The sequence below is a fragment of the Thunnus albacares genome, chromosome 5, assembly GCF_914725855.1.
Source record: "Thunnus albacares chromosome 5, fThuAlb1.1, whole genome shotgun sequence".
Classification (NCBI taxonomy): domain Eukaryota; kingdom Metazoa; phylum Chordata; class Actinopteri; order Scombriformes; family Scombridae; genus Thunnus; species Thunnus albacares.
In genome coordinates, this window is record NC_058110.1 from 32,218,753 (window position 1) to 32,235,781 (window position 17,029).

Below are 17,029 nucleotides of genomic sequence, written 5' to 3' on the forward strand. Positions count from 1 at the left end.
GTGTCTCTTATTGTCACTAAAGGACCAGTCGAAATGAAAACTTCTCCAGTACATGACTTCATCATCACTATAATTACTATATATACAAAACATCATAATCAATCACACAATACTTCTATGAGACACGTCGATCCAGACCGTCGAATCTTTTCAGAAAATCTACTTTTTCATCTCAAACCATCAGTAGAAAAGTTAAAGTTCTGCATCTAGACTTGTATTTCAAGACACCGTGTGTTTACATCATTTCCATTTTTTTTTAACATTTATGAATAATCCCACAACAAAGACAAAGATCATTTGTACACGGAAGTCAATTCATCCGTTTATGAGCAAAATTTCCATCAGTTTCCCCAGTTTTTAGTTTAGTTACCAACTATTAAACTGATAATTGATAATAATTTTGACTCATCTTTTAAGACGAGAATTTCCAAATCCTACTAAATCCAGCTTCTCCAATGAATGAATGTTTTGTAGTTTCTCCAGTCCTCTAAGACAATAAGCTGAATATCTTTTGGGTTGGGGACAAAACATTTGAGGACATTTTTCACTATTTTCTGACTTTTTACGGACTGAACAACTAATCTATTAATCGAGAAAACAATCAACGGATTGATCGATAATGAAAATAATCATTAGCTGCAGCCTTATTAAAAACAAAAACTGAAGGGAAGTGCGTCACAAACTTGGGAAACATCATTCAAGTGTTTTGTTATTGCAGAAGGTGCATAAAGCCATATATATATATATATATATATATATATATATATATATATATATATATATATATTATGCATAATGATGAAAATGAATATTGTTTTTGTGAATAATGCCATTTAGAGGAAGTGTACATAAAATCAGCGGCCCCACAACAGAGCCTTGTGGAACACCACGTGGTAAAACATAATAATCAGCAACAGTCGAATAAGATCTGCAGCTGAGATCACCGTGAACCCGCCATGAGTCCGTCTTCATAAACCGCCTGCTTGTCACTCTTATACTGACACCATTTCCTGATTGTTCTGCTCTGAGCAGAATATATAATCAGCTATCTGTCTTTATTGTCTGCCTTTGTTGCTGATGAAGGATATAGATGGAGATAAAAAAAAAACACCGGGTGACGACGTTCTTTTCTTGTGACGAACGCGTTCGCGGCGCGGATATCTGCGATCCCGGTTAAAGTCTTATTTGGGATTAGCTGTGTGTACGGCTCCGTATTCCAGATAATACCACGAGATCCTGCATATATTATTCAGTTTTTTCTTGTAATAGAGATTATCCGGCTTATTGTAAATGGGACGTCTTCCGACTGGAAACGTTCAAAAATGACAGCAAAAGATTACGATGTGCATCTAAGAGGAGAAAAGTGGCAGAATGAATGAGAAGACAGAAAATTCACCACAAGCAGTAAATTGCTGAATAAGAAAGTCATCTTCAGAGACCGACCGCCCCCTCACCCCCCCCCCTTATGTGATCTACTCAGAATACAGAGCGAAGGGCTGAAAGCTTGTCTATTAAATGATGGATGGATAGAGACAGAAAAGGAGAGGAGAGGAGAGGAGATGAGAGGAGACGAGAGGAGCGAAGGAGACGAGAGGTACGCTGGGATGTCAGGATGAGAGTCCACTAATCTGTTTGACCCGCTGTCTCTGTCTCTCTCCCTCTATCTCCCCCTTGTCACTCCCTCCATTAGAAAGAAAAAAGAGGGGAGGCAAGTTTTACTGGAATCTCTGAAACATCGGTAATCGCAGACGATGTCAAGCTGAGTATGTCAGCTAATCAATATATTGGACTATCTATCCCCCCCCTCCCCACCTCCTCCCGCCATTTTGTTCTCCTTGTTTCCTCGCACTCCTTCCTACACATCCCTCTTGTCCTCTCTCTCTCCATTCCCCTCTCAACCCTCTCCACTGGTTTTTTCCTGCCCTCTCTTCATTTCATTCCCGTGCGGAGAGGACCTCCATCTTCTGACGAGCCCTCTTTATCGCTAACCCCTTTCTACGGAGCGAGAGGCTCCAGGAAAAGGAGGCCTGGCACTCTGCTCCGCTCGACAGTAGACGGGAGCCTCTCGGGCGGAGGGTGGAGGGGTGGGGGTGGGGGGGGGGGGGTCAAGGGATCGGAGGGGATCTGATGTTTCTCTGGAGCTTCGGGCGGGGGATGAGAGGACGCTCGCTGGCCGGGGATTGAGAGGCAGTGGAGGGGCCACTTCTAAAGAGCGTGGCCCCTTAGAGACAGAGTGATGTGGAGAGGAGTAGACACACACACACACACACACACACACGCACACACACACACGCAGCCTCTCAGGATATAAGCTTCATGAAATGAATCTAATGCAAGTGCGAGCAGATCTGGTGACCCAGCTCGCCTGCTGGCCAGTATGAGTTCTGTCCAAGGTTGGATCCTATAGCGTTAGCTGAATAAATTCACAGTGACAGCTCGAGTCAAGGTTAGCCTCGATGCACGGCAACGGTTAGCCGCTAGCAAGCAATAGAAGTATTTATCCAGCTTCATGTGGTGTAGAACGTGGGGACATGCAGAGGGCCCAGTATTTGTATTTGTATTTGTATCTGTATTTGTTAAGGCAGCAAAATTAGGAATTAGGAAATGTGCATCATGTAGCAGGTGGATGTGACTCCCCTCGTTAAGACCTGCTGATAGACGTAACAGTGGAGCAGAGGAGAGACACTGAGATAGTTTTTCTTCCCGAAAACAAATAATTTTAAAAATATTTGTATGAAACAAATATTCGTAAGAAACCCACTATCTGTGCTTTGCAGAATAACGTATTTGTATTCGGGCACACCCCTAATAGAAATACAACAAATACAAATAACCAGAGCTAACATACATTTTGCCATTAAAACTATGTTAAAGTGTTCCCACATGATTACATATGGATCATTCTGGTCATTTATCATAAAATGCAACAAAAAAAACTGAAACTTTGCTCGTAGTGAGGTAGCGACGCATTCAATAACCTCCCGGTCAGACACACGGCTCATCAGACTGCAGGACCGCTGGCTATTTTACTTTCAACACTCATTTTTCCTGAACTCATCAGTCGGGGCCACGAGCCGCAGGTTTCAAACTGCCTGGTCTGAAGCGTCATACAGTAAGAGCTTTTCACTTCAGCTGTCACTATTAAGTTGAGTGGAGCAGAAAAGAAGAAAAGCGAGGTGGCGGTCAGAAGCTCTTAAAAGTGATTTAGTAGCTGCTTTCTGAGCTGGACATGTGTGTGTGTGTGTGTGTGTGTGTGTGTGTGTGTGTGTGTGTGTGTGTGTGTGTGTGTGTGTGTGTGTGTGTGTGTGTGTGGACCATCTGCTGTGCTGAAATGAGCTGCCTACTCCAGTTAAATGCCCTGACAGCTTGCTGGTTAGGAAAAAACACCCACCTGATATTAACTCTAGGAGTCAGATCAACCACAAGCTCTTTGGCTGCGTGTTCAAACCGAAGCAGCAGCAGCAGCAGCAGCAGCAGCTCCTCCATCTCCTCGCTGTCAGAGGAAAAGAGCCGCCGTTGCCGCCGTTGCCGCCGCCGCCAGTTCCCCCACTGCGCGCTCTGAGAGTTTAGTGGGCTTTAAAACGCTGGGGGGGGGGGGGGCGGGGGTGGGAGGGGGAAGACAGCGATAAAAGTTAAAAAATATTACAGCTTTTACTTTAAAGAGTGCTGCACTTAAAACAGATTTCACCAAGTGTCATAGCAACAGTGACCGGCGATGCTCTCAGGCACCTTTTTCAGAAGAGAGGCGGTCATTTTACAGCACTACTGAAAAGACGTCGTTTAGAAAGAACAAGTCCTCTTATACTCGCCAGAACAGATTTAAGTTAATGGCCTTTGAACGATTCGACGGCCTCGACTGATGAATCTTTAGGACTTCAAAAACCGGCAGGTCGATTCGGACCGTATATGACAGGAAGCTCATGTTTTAATCTGAACTTAAAATCCAAAAAACAATATCTACGGCTTTGCTTTATTTTTCACAAATTCATTTTTAGTTTTAAACATTTCCCCCCTCATCCTTTAAATCCATTTTTTTTCTGCTCCAGCCTCGGCAGCTGACCCAACACCAGCGTGTTTCTACGTCCTCCGCTCTGGTACATTAGAGGAATAACAGGACGACTGTGCTGCCTGCTGCTGTCTTGTTTCTTGGATTGGAGTCTAATTGAGCAGGAAAAGGCACTTCAAACTCTCTGCCTCTCAAGCTCCTCTTGAGTGTTGTGGCATTTGGACGCCTACAACCTCTCCTCCTGGCTTCTATATGAGGTGTAGGGGAACGCTGACCTTTTAATGACAAGGCCTTATACACTCCGCCACCTACTGTAGATCTGTAGGCTGGAGAGATTTATCATCGTCGCTCCAGACGACGGAGCTGCAGAAACCTCTGAGTGCATGTGACAAAATAAAATAAAAGTAATGAAAGCACAGATAAACATTTATTAAAAACATTAGACTGTTATGTAAAATGCATTAAGTGCAAAGTATGTTAAAGTATAACTGGCTTGCTCCAGTTATTGCACACTGTTGCCAGTCTGAGCTGCAGTGTTTCTGTATCTCCTTCCAAACGGAGAGAGTATGAACAGGTGCTGTAGCCACACACACACACACACACACACACACACACACACACACACACACACACACGCACGCACGCACGCACGCACGCACGCACACACACACACACACACACACACACACACACACTCCGTCCCTCCACCCTCCATCCATCCATGATGCAACCGAACCATCTCATCTCCAGTCATTTTATCTCATGCCAGTGTCTTTCTTTCAACGTCTTTCACCAGCTTTCTTCCTCCCCCCAGCTACCCTCAACCCCCATCTCTCTTCATCCTCCCTCCTCCTCCTCCTCCCTCCTCACCTCCTTCATATGGTTTTTCTTTCAGTCTATTCTTGATTTCCATTCAGTCTTTGTGAAACGTCAAAATACACCTGATGCTCCTTTTTTCCCCTCTCATCCTCCAACTTACATGTGACTTCACATCACTGATTGATCTGTGATTCAGTCTGTATCTGATGTGGCCATATGTGTTAATAATGTGAAAGAAGAGGAAAACCTTTGTTAGATAATATTTAGTTGGTTTTTAGTCGGGAGCTACATCATAGAAATGCAGATAGAAACATGTGATTTAAGTCACTTCTACTGTAGTATAAAGTTTCACCAGATATAATCTACAGTATGTGGGGGGGCTTCATAGCTGCATCAATTACTGCTGCTGATGGTCGACCTGCAGCTGTTCTGACACCAGTTTTTAGACAATGTGGTTTTGGCAAATGAGAGATAACCGTCAGAAATCCCCCAGTTACAACAAGTCCTCCAATCTGATTAAAACACACCATTTATTTATTATATATTAGTGTTTTCTGATTTGCTATCACTATTTGAAAACCTTTACAGATTAAATTACAAAATGACTCCTGTTTCTAATCTCCTGCTGCTACAGTTAAAGTTTATTTAGGCAGAAAATCTACCAGCAGCTCTCCTCTTTACAAGGTTTTGATGCACTTTAACAACATAGTTTTTGTTCCCTAATTACAAGTTCAAGACTGAACAGTTATTCCTGTTTGATTTGTTCATATTTACAGTCTGTATGATATAACAAGGATGCAGCAGAAACACTGAATCCAGTTTCAAAGTGGTAAACTGGTGAAAATGTCCGATTAAGCTGAAAAACATGATGACAAATTACAAAAAAAGTATGTTTATGGCTTTGATGATTTGAATCATCAGTTGAGAAGTCACATCGTTCACAAACCGAGTCTCTGAAGTCTCCGCTCTCTGTTAGTGAAGTCTGATAACCTACTTCTGAACCCAACGTTAGCGTGACTTCCTCTACTGACAGCGCTGTCAGCAGACACACAGGAGAGACACTCCGTGCTACAGCAGGATTTTATAACTTTTATTAACTACTACCAAGCACTTTCTCTGACTGTGTGAAAATCGCATGTTTTTATATCACATTAAGGAGTCTTACAGGTAAAACATCATGTGAGCTGTTATATGAACATTTATTCATTTAGAGCAGACACTTTTGTCCAAAGCCACACATGAGGAAGGTGCAATCCAGGCGACAGTACATGCACATCAAGGAGATAAAGTGCTTTAACACTCAGCTTGCAGGTGCATGAAGTAACATACAAGTGTCTAGAAGATTCAGATTTAGGAGTTTAGTGAGGGGAAACTGATGTGCAGGTGTGCTGAACTGTTCTGTAACTGTGAGACTGTGAATAATATATTTCTCATAATTGTAGATGAGATGTATTAAAGAAAAAACATTAGTAATAATATTGAGTATATGCAGTAAAGTTTGGTCACATCTTCTCATTCACTTGAATGAGAAACATGTTCACAGGAAGTGATGTGTTTACTGGTTCTGTTTAACCCAAAAAAAGAAAGAACTGGATGTAAAAGTAGACGGAAACATGACACCACAGCAACCGATGCTCACTAAATGATAATAATAATAAAAAGAGAATCTGCAGAACCTATTTTCTCTTCTTCACCTTCATCGCTTTCATTCCTCCTGCTCTCATTTCATCATCTCTCATCCCTCAGCAGAAGCACCGGAGGAGCAGCAGAGACACAAAGATCTTGATGGAGATTGGTCAGAACATTTACTCCCACCTGGTGCTGAACCGTCAACTCCGCTCACATCAGCGCACACACACCACACACACACACACACACACACACCACACACACCACACACACACACCTGGGCTTGTTTCCCTATTGTCTTTGCTCAGTAACAGCTTTAAGCAGAAACACACAAACACACACACACACACACACACACACACACACAGTGACTCAGTATTGGATACAGTGCATTACAGTACTATTCAAATATACATGGCAAGGGCCCACACACACACACACACACACAAATACACACACATCCCACTTGTTACAGTGGCAGGTAATTGCTGCATTGCATCCTTGCAGCATTAGGAAACAATACGATTGTCTTATGGCTGCAGAGGAAGGAAGAGAGAGCAAAGTAGTGTGTGTGTGTGTGTGTGTGTGTGTGTGTGTGTGTGTGTGTGTGTGTGTGTGTGTGTGTGTGTGTGTAGTATGAGATGGTAGAAGTGATAGAAAGAGAGAGGAAGAGGAAGCAAAGAGGTTTTCATCCGGAACCTCGAAATAAAATTTGATGGTCTTTCCAAAAACCAGCTCAACCAGTCAGAGAGCTTCTATAAACCATCATAATCTCATCATTTTAATCCCTTCAGGCTTGTTATTGCTGTTTTCTCAAAGATCAAACAGTCCACTGCTAATGGGCTGAAAAAAAAACAAAACAAAACCAGCATCTGATAAACTGAATGTGCATTAAAACCACACACACACACACACACACACACACACACACACACTATCTGCTGCTCGTGCCTCGTCTGTAACATCATCTTACACATAAACCTCCTTTACTTTCCACAGTCTCTGATATTTCCTGCGTAGGAGACGTCTCTCAAACTTCAGGAATATTTGAGGAATGACAGTAACAGTGATGGAGAGATGAAGTGATCTAAGTTATTGTGCATCATTAAGGTACAAAAACCGTACTGTTAATGCTGATGTCTGTCAGAATTAAAGCTTGATTTTTGCGTTATGGTTATGCTTTAACACAAGTTTGTGCCACTTTTTGCACTTTTGAAGCAGCCATGTTTGACCGAAAGCAGATACATCACGAAGAGGCCGTTTCAAAGCTTTGCCCTCGACTGACAACTCAGATGTTAATCCTGCTCGCCTTCTCAACTGGGAGTGGCTCAAATCCATATTCAGGTATTTACAAAAAGACCAGATTTCCCACTGACCCTGTTGCTTCTAGTCATAAAGATAAAGTTCCCAGTTGTTCCCAACTGAGGCCCCGTTTACACCTGGTTTCAACATGAGTCTCCACATGAGTGACCACATGTGATCAGATCTCACCTCATGGCTCTACATGCAAATAAACACGGACATCATTTCCCTTTTCAAGACCAAATTTGTTCGTTATTAAAGCTGTGTTTGACTTGTTTGATAACAGGATAAATATTCAGGATATAAATAAATATTCCGCGTCGGGAGAGAGAGAGAGAGAGATGCAGTGATCTCCTCTCAGCTGCATCTCTCCATTCAGAGACACTGTGAGCATTTAAGCATAAGACACAGCAGCATAACTTCATTGATTATTTAAATCTCCGACACGCTGACAGCATTGGTCAGGATCTAATGTTAATTAATGTTCTGTGTTCTTCTACACATCCAGTAGGTCAGCTGTTACATACACACAGTCCAGGTTCATGGTGTTTGTGAGTAAAGCAGCCGTCCTGATAAATCCTGAACTCATCATGTCGAGCAGCAAAACTAAAAACTGTTGTCCTCAATGTGACGCCTGTATTTAGAGCTGCTGTCCACTTGTGATCGGATGTTAATGCCAGGTGTAAACAGGGTCATGGTGTCTCTCCATGTTTTCTCTTTCATTTTACTAAAAAGTATAAATAAAGATATATTTTTACATCTGCTTTTCTCTCCTCCTATCATTTGGTGTCATTTGAAAACTCTGAAGGTAATTTGAGGAATAAAGCAGATTTCCTCTTCAAATCCGACCCAGCGGCTCGCGATGTAAGACACCGTGTTTACACTGGAAGAGGCTAATTATGTCTCATTATCTGATGTTAAGATGCTGCTCAGTAACCTCTAAATTAATTTTGAAGATAATGGATCCATTATGCTTTGAAAAAAAATCTCTAATCACAAAAAAAAAACAACAACATAATCTGTTCTTCTTATTTCCTGAAGAGCAATATTTTCATTCAACAGCAGCGGCAGCGGCGTATGAAAGGATGAGCAGTTCCTTACCGTCGTCCTCCTTGCTGTGTGTGTTCTGGGGACTGTGGCGCATCCTCTCTCCTCGGCTCTGCGGGCTCAGGTCAGACGCTGCTCCCAGATCGGCCGCTAGCCATGTGGGCTCGCTCATCTCTGCCTCCTCCTCGCTGCTCAGAGAACTGTCATCCTGTCCAGAGGAGACGAAACAGACACGTTTGAATGTATTCTTTATATTTATCATACTGTATCAGAGCTGCTGATTCTCTATAGATCAATAGGATTATAGAGTCAAATTAGACCAACAATAGTTGATATTAAAGGCGTTTAGCTTGTATTGATCCACAGAGAAATGCAATGGATGCAACAGTCCAGCAGCAGGGGAGAGAACGTGGTGATATTTAGGTTAAAACAGGGTGAAAAAGTTAGAGAGCGCACAACATTTACTGGTAATATCTGGTTTCTATCGTTCTCAACATTCACAAAAATGTCGAGTCTTTCACAGTTTGTGTTCTTGTCATGATAAAACATCTTTTAAAAGGCTTTCAGAAGAATGCAAGATGGAGAACAGCTGGAGATAAGTTTACCCGCCAACTGAGGACGCATCGGATGCTAAACTTGACTTAACAAATGTGAATCTTCAAGATTCATTGAAAGAACAAAACATCGAATCTCAGCAACTCTTACATCAACATCAAGCTCACAAACCGTCTCCACAAGGACCTGATTATCACCAATCAATCAGTTCATTTAACAGGTAACAATCAATCAAATAGATCATAAGTTTAAGTGTAATGTTTTGTGAATGAATGCTGCCATATGTTGACATCATGTGACTTGTGTAGATGATGACAGAGGAAGTGTTGAAGAGATGTTTCCTCACTAGCAGAGGTGTTGTAAGAGAGTAACGGTGGTGTGAAGCAGCATCATCATCATCACTGAGCAAACTGTTTTATTTAAGTCAACATGACATGAAGAGGAAGACTACGTCAGCCTTTGCAAACAGAAGATATTTTCTCTTCTCAGCATGTCGTTCCTTGTAAATCCATCCAAACTGAGATTAACCACTTTCTCATAAATGAAATTGTGTTTACCTGCTGTTTTAAGCCATTTTAAATCTCTTTATTTACCGCTTCACTGGTGTCAGGAGCCACGACAGCTGCTCCGCCAGTTTAACCCAAACATCAGAGGAAACAAGAAACGAGCGAGACAAACGGCAAATCAAACACAAGATGTCAACCGCTGCTGCTGCTGCTGCTCCGTGTGCAGCACCTGCAGGCCTCGCTGGTAGCAAGAACATCGCACTGAGATGTTTTTCCTCTCAACTCTGTGCCGTCTGCCTCCTAACTCAAAGACTCCGGGAATCTGAAATGCAACTCTTCCTGTGGGAAACAAGATTTTTTTTTTTTTTTCCAGTAAAAAGCTACAAAACTGACATTTACATCAGAAGAGAGATAACACTGTTTCTCTACATGAAAATGTGACAAGTGGGAAATTCCAGAGATGACGTAACAAGATCAGGTTTTGATCTAGTTGGAGCAAATTAAGATGAGCGTCTGTGCATTAAAATATAACATATAACACCAAACCATTCTAGGAACTATATGGAACCAGAGGAACTAAACTGGGAACTAAAAGTCCTTTTTGTGAATTCCTGTTTGCGTTTTCCACCTCACCTAAGCGGCAACCTCCGAGGCTGAAAAATGAAGCCAAAGTGGAAGTGCCAAAAACCTGCATTCTCTCTAACGGCCATCAGGGGGCGACTCTACTGGCTGCAAAAAGAAGTCTGATTGTATGGAAGTCTATGAGAAAATGACCCTACTTCAATACAGCATGATGTTCATTTTGTAAATTATGGTCCCATTTAATTTAAATTTGACGATAAAGCAGCGTGAGCTTTAGGGTGTGGCTATGTTGTGATTGACAAGTCGCCACCACGGCGACAACGTTGCTTATGTAACATAACCATTGCGTATAGGCGTAGCTGCTGCTATTTCACAGCGTGTTTTCAGTTCAGTAAAGTTAATCGTAACATTGTGGTCGCCTAAAAAAGTCTTTGGTTCAGCGTTTGGTTGTAATAAAAGACCCATCAATGAGTCGGATGATCACTTTTTCCGGTTAGTACAATTTGTTTTAATGGTTTTTGGCCTGTTTTTCGCTAGTGGAAATGAGCATTAGCATTAGCATTATCACTGTTAACCATGGATTGTATATACACCTAGCTAACCAAGCTAGCAGCTAGCGCTATGGTCAGCTCCACCCTCTCGTTCAAATATGGTCACTTCTGGCTCCAAAAATCAAACATGGCGACGGCCAAATCCAAGATGGCGATGGTCAAATCGCTACACTCGAGGCTTCAAAACGGCAGTTCACAAACCAATGGGTGACGTCACGGTGACTACGTCCATATTTTTTTTTGCAGTCTATGGCTGAAGAACAGTGAAGATCAGGCATTTGACATGTGAACACACAGAGGAAACAACAACACAGAGTGATGCTGTTGTTCTCCGGAGATGTGATGTTAATAGATGTAAAGGAGACCTGCAGAAGAAAACTCAGAGCGACTGTACGATCTGCTGAGAGTTTAATGGTTATTCATGTCCACTTTAGAACATAACCTCAATGAAACAATCTGATTGTTCACTCAGTTATTTCTCTCAGCCACTGCTCCCTCCCTCTCTCTCTCTCTCTCTCTCTCTCTCTCTCTCTTATCTTACTTTTTTTCTCAACTAGTCAGAAAGCCGACAACAAAGCTGAACTTTGCTTTTAACATCAATATAAATCAAAAAATGTCCACCCCTCGCTCTAATATTGATGCCGTATTCAACCAGTACTTCATTTTTTTGTGTGTGAAGCTTCATAAGTTGCAGCCAACCAATCAGTGACGTTCAGTCCTGTAAATGTACATCATATCATGTAGGGACGTCACGGTGGTGCAGTGCAGCTTGGACACGCATACGTTCTCTTCTTATGCTGCGGCTTCTTCCCACAGACCAGAAACATGCAGGTTGGGTTAATTGGTGACTCTAAATTGCCCAAAGGTGTGAATGTGAGTGTGAATGGTTGTCTGTCCTCTATATTAAATGTATAGCCCTGTGATTGACCGGCTCCAGCTCCCACACAACCCTCTAGAGGATAAGCGGTAAAGAAAACGGACGGATGGATGGATGGATGGACGGATGGACAGACTGTCATATAGGAATTAATTTCAGTCCCTGGTTCCTGTGGTTAAAACGCTCTATAACAGACAGAAGTGGAGTTCCTGGTCAGTTCAGAGATCGGTCAAAGTCTGAGCTGTCACATAAAGCATGTTGTGAGCTACAGCTAACATCTGTACAGCTGTTAAATTGGCTGTTTTAGGTGAATAAACACAGAATATAAATAAAGTAGAGGGTGAAAATTTGCTTCACGTTAAAAAAAAAAACCCATTTCTGTTTATCCCTGGTCTTTCAAACACACACACACACACACACACACACACACACACACACACACACCAGTAAGGCTGTTATTACCTGCAGTTTCAGTAATGAGGTCTTAATGCTACAACTGCCTTTTATTACACACACACACACACACACACACACGAGCACACAAACACATGCAAACACTGAACAGAAGGAAGGAAAAAGACCTCAGTGACACCTGAGAGCTAAGATGCTAACCGGTCTCTTCCTGTTACTGATGTTGCTAGAAACAAAGTTTTTACAGACAGGTAAACAACAACAACACCCTCGATGACACAAAACAAGACAAAACAACAACAAACACGCTAACGAGAGATATTCCCAGGTCAGATTTTCTGCTTATTTTACATTTTACATGTCATCCTTCACTCTGAGCGGGAGTACGATGCATAATTCAAGAGTCTTCACATGACGGTGAGAAAATATTCTGCTAATAATGAGAGCTGCTCTGCAGCGGGAAGAAAACGTCGACCTGGACGAAGCAAAAAGAAACAGACTCGCATATAAAAGCAAAATATGTGTTTTCACTCTGGGATTTCTATGGCCTACATATATGTAAGTATTTATATTTAATCATAAAGTCTATACACTTTATTTCTACTGTAGAACATGAAACATTATACTTAGAAAATGACCGTCAGTGCAGTGAAATCAACAACAGGAACCAATCTGAACACAAACTGTCTGCTCTGCTCTCTAAGTGGCACTAGAGGATCATGGGAGTTTGGATGGGGAGGTGTGCAAGGAACTCTGGGAGGTCATTAAGTTCACAGAGAGGTTTGTGGGTAGGGTAGAGTTAGATAAAGCCTAATCTTTTCCCCTGAACACTCACTTCCAGATTTAAAATAAGAAGCTTTTGTTTTCAAATGAGTTTCAGCGTGCAGAGTAGAAACAGCAACGTTGATTATTTATTATTATTTTTTTACTGACACACAGACACACAAACTGGGAGAAATCTGTTATCATGCAGCCTAAAATAGTCTGGTTTATTTGCTAATGTGCAGTTTTTTGGGGTGTTTTCCTCCCTGACGTGCTGTAAGAGTAAAGACATCCGTGTTTCCTTTTTCTATTTCTTCCAAATTGACGACTGTTCTGCTTCTGTAAACATGAAACACGTCCCTCAGCGTGCAGTGAATTAATTCTCCCCAGAGACAGAATCATCATAGATGTCTCACAGTGAAAATGGAAAAGCTTTCACAAAACTGAGTATACACTGAACATCAATCAGCGATCAGACGGGCGAAACGGACAGTTATTTATAGGAAATATCTGTCGATATTTGGTGATAATTTGACGGTGAAACCAACAGAGATGCTCAGATAAACGCTGGCAGATGTGTGGCTGATATTCACCAGATTCATCTATAATTATCTTTTAACCTGAAACTGGCATCTTAGAACAGCTGGCAACACATTCAACCCAAGAAAACATCTGTGATCATGAGTATTAAGAAATACTTTCTACTTTTTTATTACCCCTTATAAACATCTGATTAGCATGATCATAAACTAGCATGAATCAAACCACATCTCTTGTGTTTTGCTCTTTAAATTAACAGAAAATCTTCATCTGCGCTCTTTAAAAGTCACTTAAAAAAGGTGAAGCACTACAGGGGATTCCATAGTTTCCATTTAAAGAAGAAGAAAAAAGCCTTTTATATACTGTATGCTGTACACACACACACACACAACTATCTGTGCAGCTCCTGCAGTGAGTCTATGTGGCAGCATTGACCCATATCTGTCCATTAAAGAGCGTTCTCAGAGGAGGAGTTTCCCCGGGCTCGTCGCTCTGGATTAGCCTCCTCGCTGCAGCCGGGCAGGCAATAAACGGGAAGCATCCATGTAGTTCTGGAGACAGTCGAGCTGCACAAAGAGCTGTGTCATTAAAATCAGAAAGGCTGCTTCAATCCAGAGCGAAAGCAGTCACTGGTGTCGCCCACCTACCCCTCGACGCATCGTAGAGCTGCGTCATCACGCGGTGCGTTTTTGCTTGTTTGTGAGGCCACAGTTTATATCTGCAACACACATCTGACACCATGTATGAACTGACAAGAGGACAATGTGTCTGTGCAGAGTAACTAACAGAAGTCACATCTACTGTTAGTCTCATTCAACTCCATCTGCTGAGGAAAACTGTCTGATATGATCAAAAGCTCCAGAACAGCCTCCGTGTCAGCTGCTGTTTCCAACATAAAGCAGGCACACACTGGCTAAGCTAACATCAGTGAGAAGTCATTAAACAACTCCTCCTCTGACGTATCATTGCACTCCTATAACTGATATGACTCACAATGGACAGAATCAAAGAGATTCATGCATTCTTTTTCCTTGTCAAACCCTGGCGCCTACGTTACCCACAATGCAACCCGACCACCAACAGTTTGGACAGAGATACAGTTGCGTAGCAGCTAATGTAGCCTGGAGCTGCTAGCCCCAGCAGAGATGAAGAGCGGTAACCTCGCTGCTCCCGGATTGTTTTGACTTTTCAAACTTGTAGTCGTCAGCCCCCCGTAGCCGACGCCGACTCGAGTGACATCACTTGAGGCAATTTAACAGATTTCACACGGCTCTCTCTGGAGAGATACAAAGGCTTTATACAACTTCAACATACGCAGCGGTACTCGCCTAGTCCAGTAAACATACTTTGATGTGTAAAATCCTTTAAAGTGTTCACAGGGATGGAAATCTACAAATCCATGACAAGTGGGAAACTCCGTCTGCTGAAGCACATTGTGTAATATGACAGAAAGCTCTAAAACAGACACTGAATGGACTTTATGGTGAGTTTATTTAGTAACTATCATCCAAACTCATTCCTTTCAAACTCATTTGCCTTATAATAATGACTGAATGTCATTTCCCCTGAATACAAAGTCAACTCTTTGATATTTTTTAGCTTTTCTTTCCACTCTTGCATAGATATCACTGCTGCTCTGCTGCTAAGATTACTTTTACTGTTGCCTCATAACACTTGATCTTATCAGTTACTATGTGCAGGTTATTTATGTTTATGACCTTAATGTATTGTGCCGTCTGCTTCCTGGCGGGTTTACACGCTGGAATGTTTGGTTTGTCGTTGATAAATGATTAAATCCATGAGGAGATGAGTCAAGTAAATGTCCAGACAAACTAAAATAAAACTATTCATCCATACTTTTTTTTTTTTAATTTTACGTTTCATTTGTTCGCACACCATTTTTTTTGCAGTACCTCATGCGGAAAAAAAGTGCGTCTGATTGAAGCTCAGAAAAGTTTCCAGTTTCATGACAACTTTGTTAACTGATTGACATTCACATGCCTCAGAGTAATTTTATCACACACACAGCTGTGTGGAGCAGATCAAAAATAAAAAGACGGCATCTGAATACAGCTTTATTGCTGCTCACTGAATATGAATCATCAGAAATCTGTCATCTGTGAGAAGCAACTAATTGCACAGGGACACAGTCAGCTGCAATTTTCATGTGTTATTATAATTCTTTAAAATGCAATCAGTCAGTAATTATAGTGTGGTCCATTGAAATTAGTTAAGTTTTTTCTGAAACAATGTTTAGGCACTTAAAGGGGACGTATGTTTTTTTGGAGATTTTCTGTTATTTTTACACTGTTATAATATGTGAGGATGTCTATGTTAAACATGGTCAAAGTTACAAAAATTGAGGTTAACGTATGCAGAAACAGCCAGGGCTCCAACCTGCTCTGAATACTAAGTTACCTCTACTTCCTCCTCGTCAGAGTGTTTGTACCATGGATGTATAATAAGAGCTGGATAGGGCGCCGCCGCTCAGCCTTGCAGCCAAATTTTCCCAGTGGCCACTTGTGGTATTGCAGCAAAAAATCCCCCTGCGGCCCAAAAAGGATTTTCCCCATAGACCACCATTGTAATTATGACTCTTTCTATTATGAACTTTTGGAGGTTTTATGTTTGTAAAACTTTCCTCGAAGCGAGAAAAGCGATTTAAAAATCTGTGATGTCATCACAATGTAAAGTCTCTGGGCCGAGCGGGAGCTGGCGGGCGGGGCCAGCAGGGGAAACACTACTGCGCATATTCAGTGGGCCGCACAATGTTGAAGCAAACCCGGAAGCTAGAAGCTTTTTTTGGCGTATGTGCCAGGCGAGCAGTTCCTATAGGACTGAATGGGTGCCATTTTAAGTCCGATATCCAGCTCTTATAATACATCCATGGTTTGTGCGTACGGACGGACATCTAATCTATAGTCTTGGTTGCTAAGGTTGTTGCTAAGGTGTTGTTTGCGTTGTCTACTCGTATATTTCAGATCGGTCATTGGGCTCAAACATGTATGGATGTATTTGAGAAGTTTCAATTTTGAGTAAAAAAAAAATGAGAAACAGAAGTGAACTCTGACCAAAGCTGAAGCTGACCAATCAGAACAGAGTAGGCTTATCAGGAGGCGGGGCCTTAAAGAGACAGGAGCTAAAACGGCCTGTTTCAGTCAGAGGCTGAACTGAGGGGCTGCATAAAGGACCAGTATAAGATGAATAAAGATTTTTTTTTTTTTTTTTACTGTAAATCATGCAAAGATATTCCTGTTGAGCCCCAGAATAAAAATATAGACCTGGAAAAGTGCAGAAAATGTCCCCTTTGATATATCCAAGAAACAAAGTCTGCTCCAGGCTTCAAGACGAAGGTTAATAACTGCTTCACAGCCAAATGTAATTCCACAAGGGGGGGAAGAAAAAAAAAAAAAAAGGCCGTACTCCAGATTTCCATAGCTCA

The 17,029-nt window shown here is 41.8% G+C and overlaps 1 protein-coding gene across 9 annotated transcripts in view; it reads right to left on the reverse strand.

Moving 5' to 3' along the window:
• LOC122982487 (nucleolar protein 4-like) overlaps nt 1–17,029 on the reverse strand; it is a 189,760-nt gene that overhangs the window by 63,870 nt on the left and 108,861 nt on the right. For all 9 annotated transcript variants that reach the window (XM_044351811.1, XM_044351815.1, XM_044351814.1 and 6 more), the window contains one exon: nt 8,858–9,011. In XM_044351811.1, the coding sequence (XP_044207746.1) occupies nt 8,858–9,011 (154 nt within the window). The remainder of the gene's footprint in view (nt 1–8,857; nt 9,012–17,029) is intronic.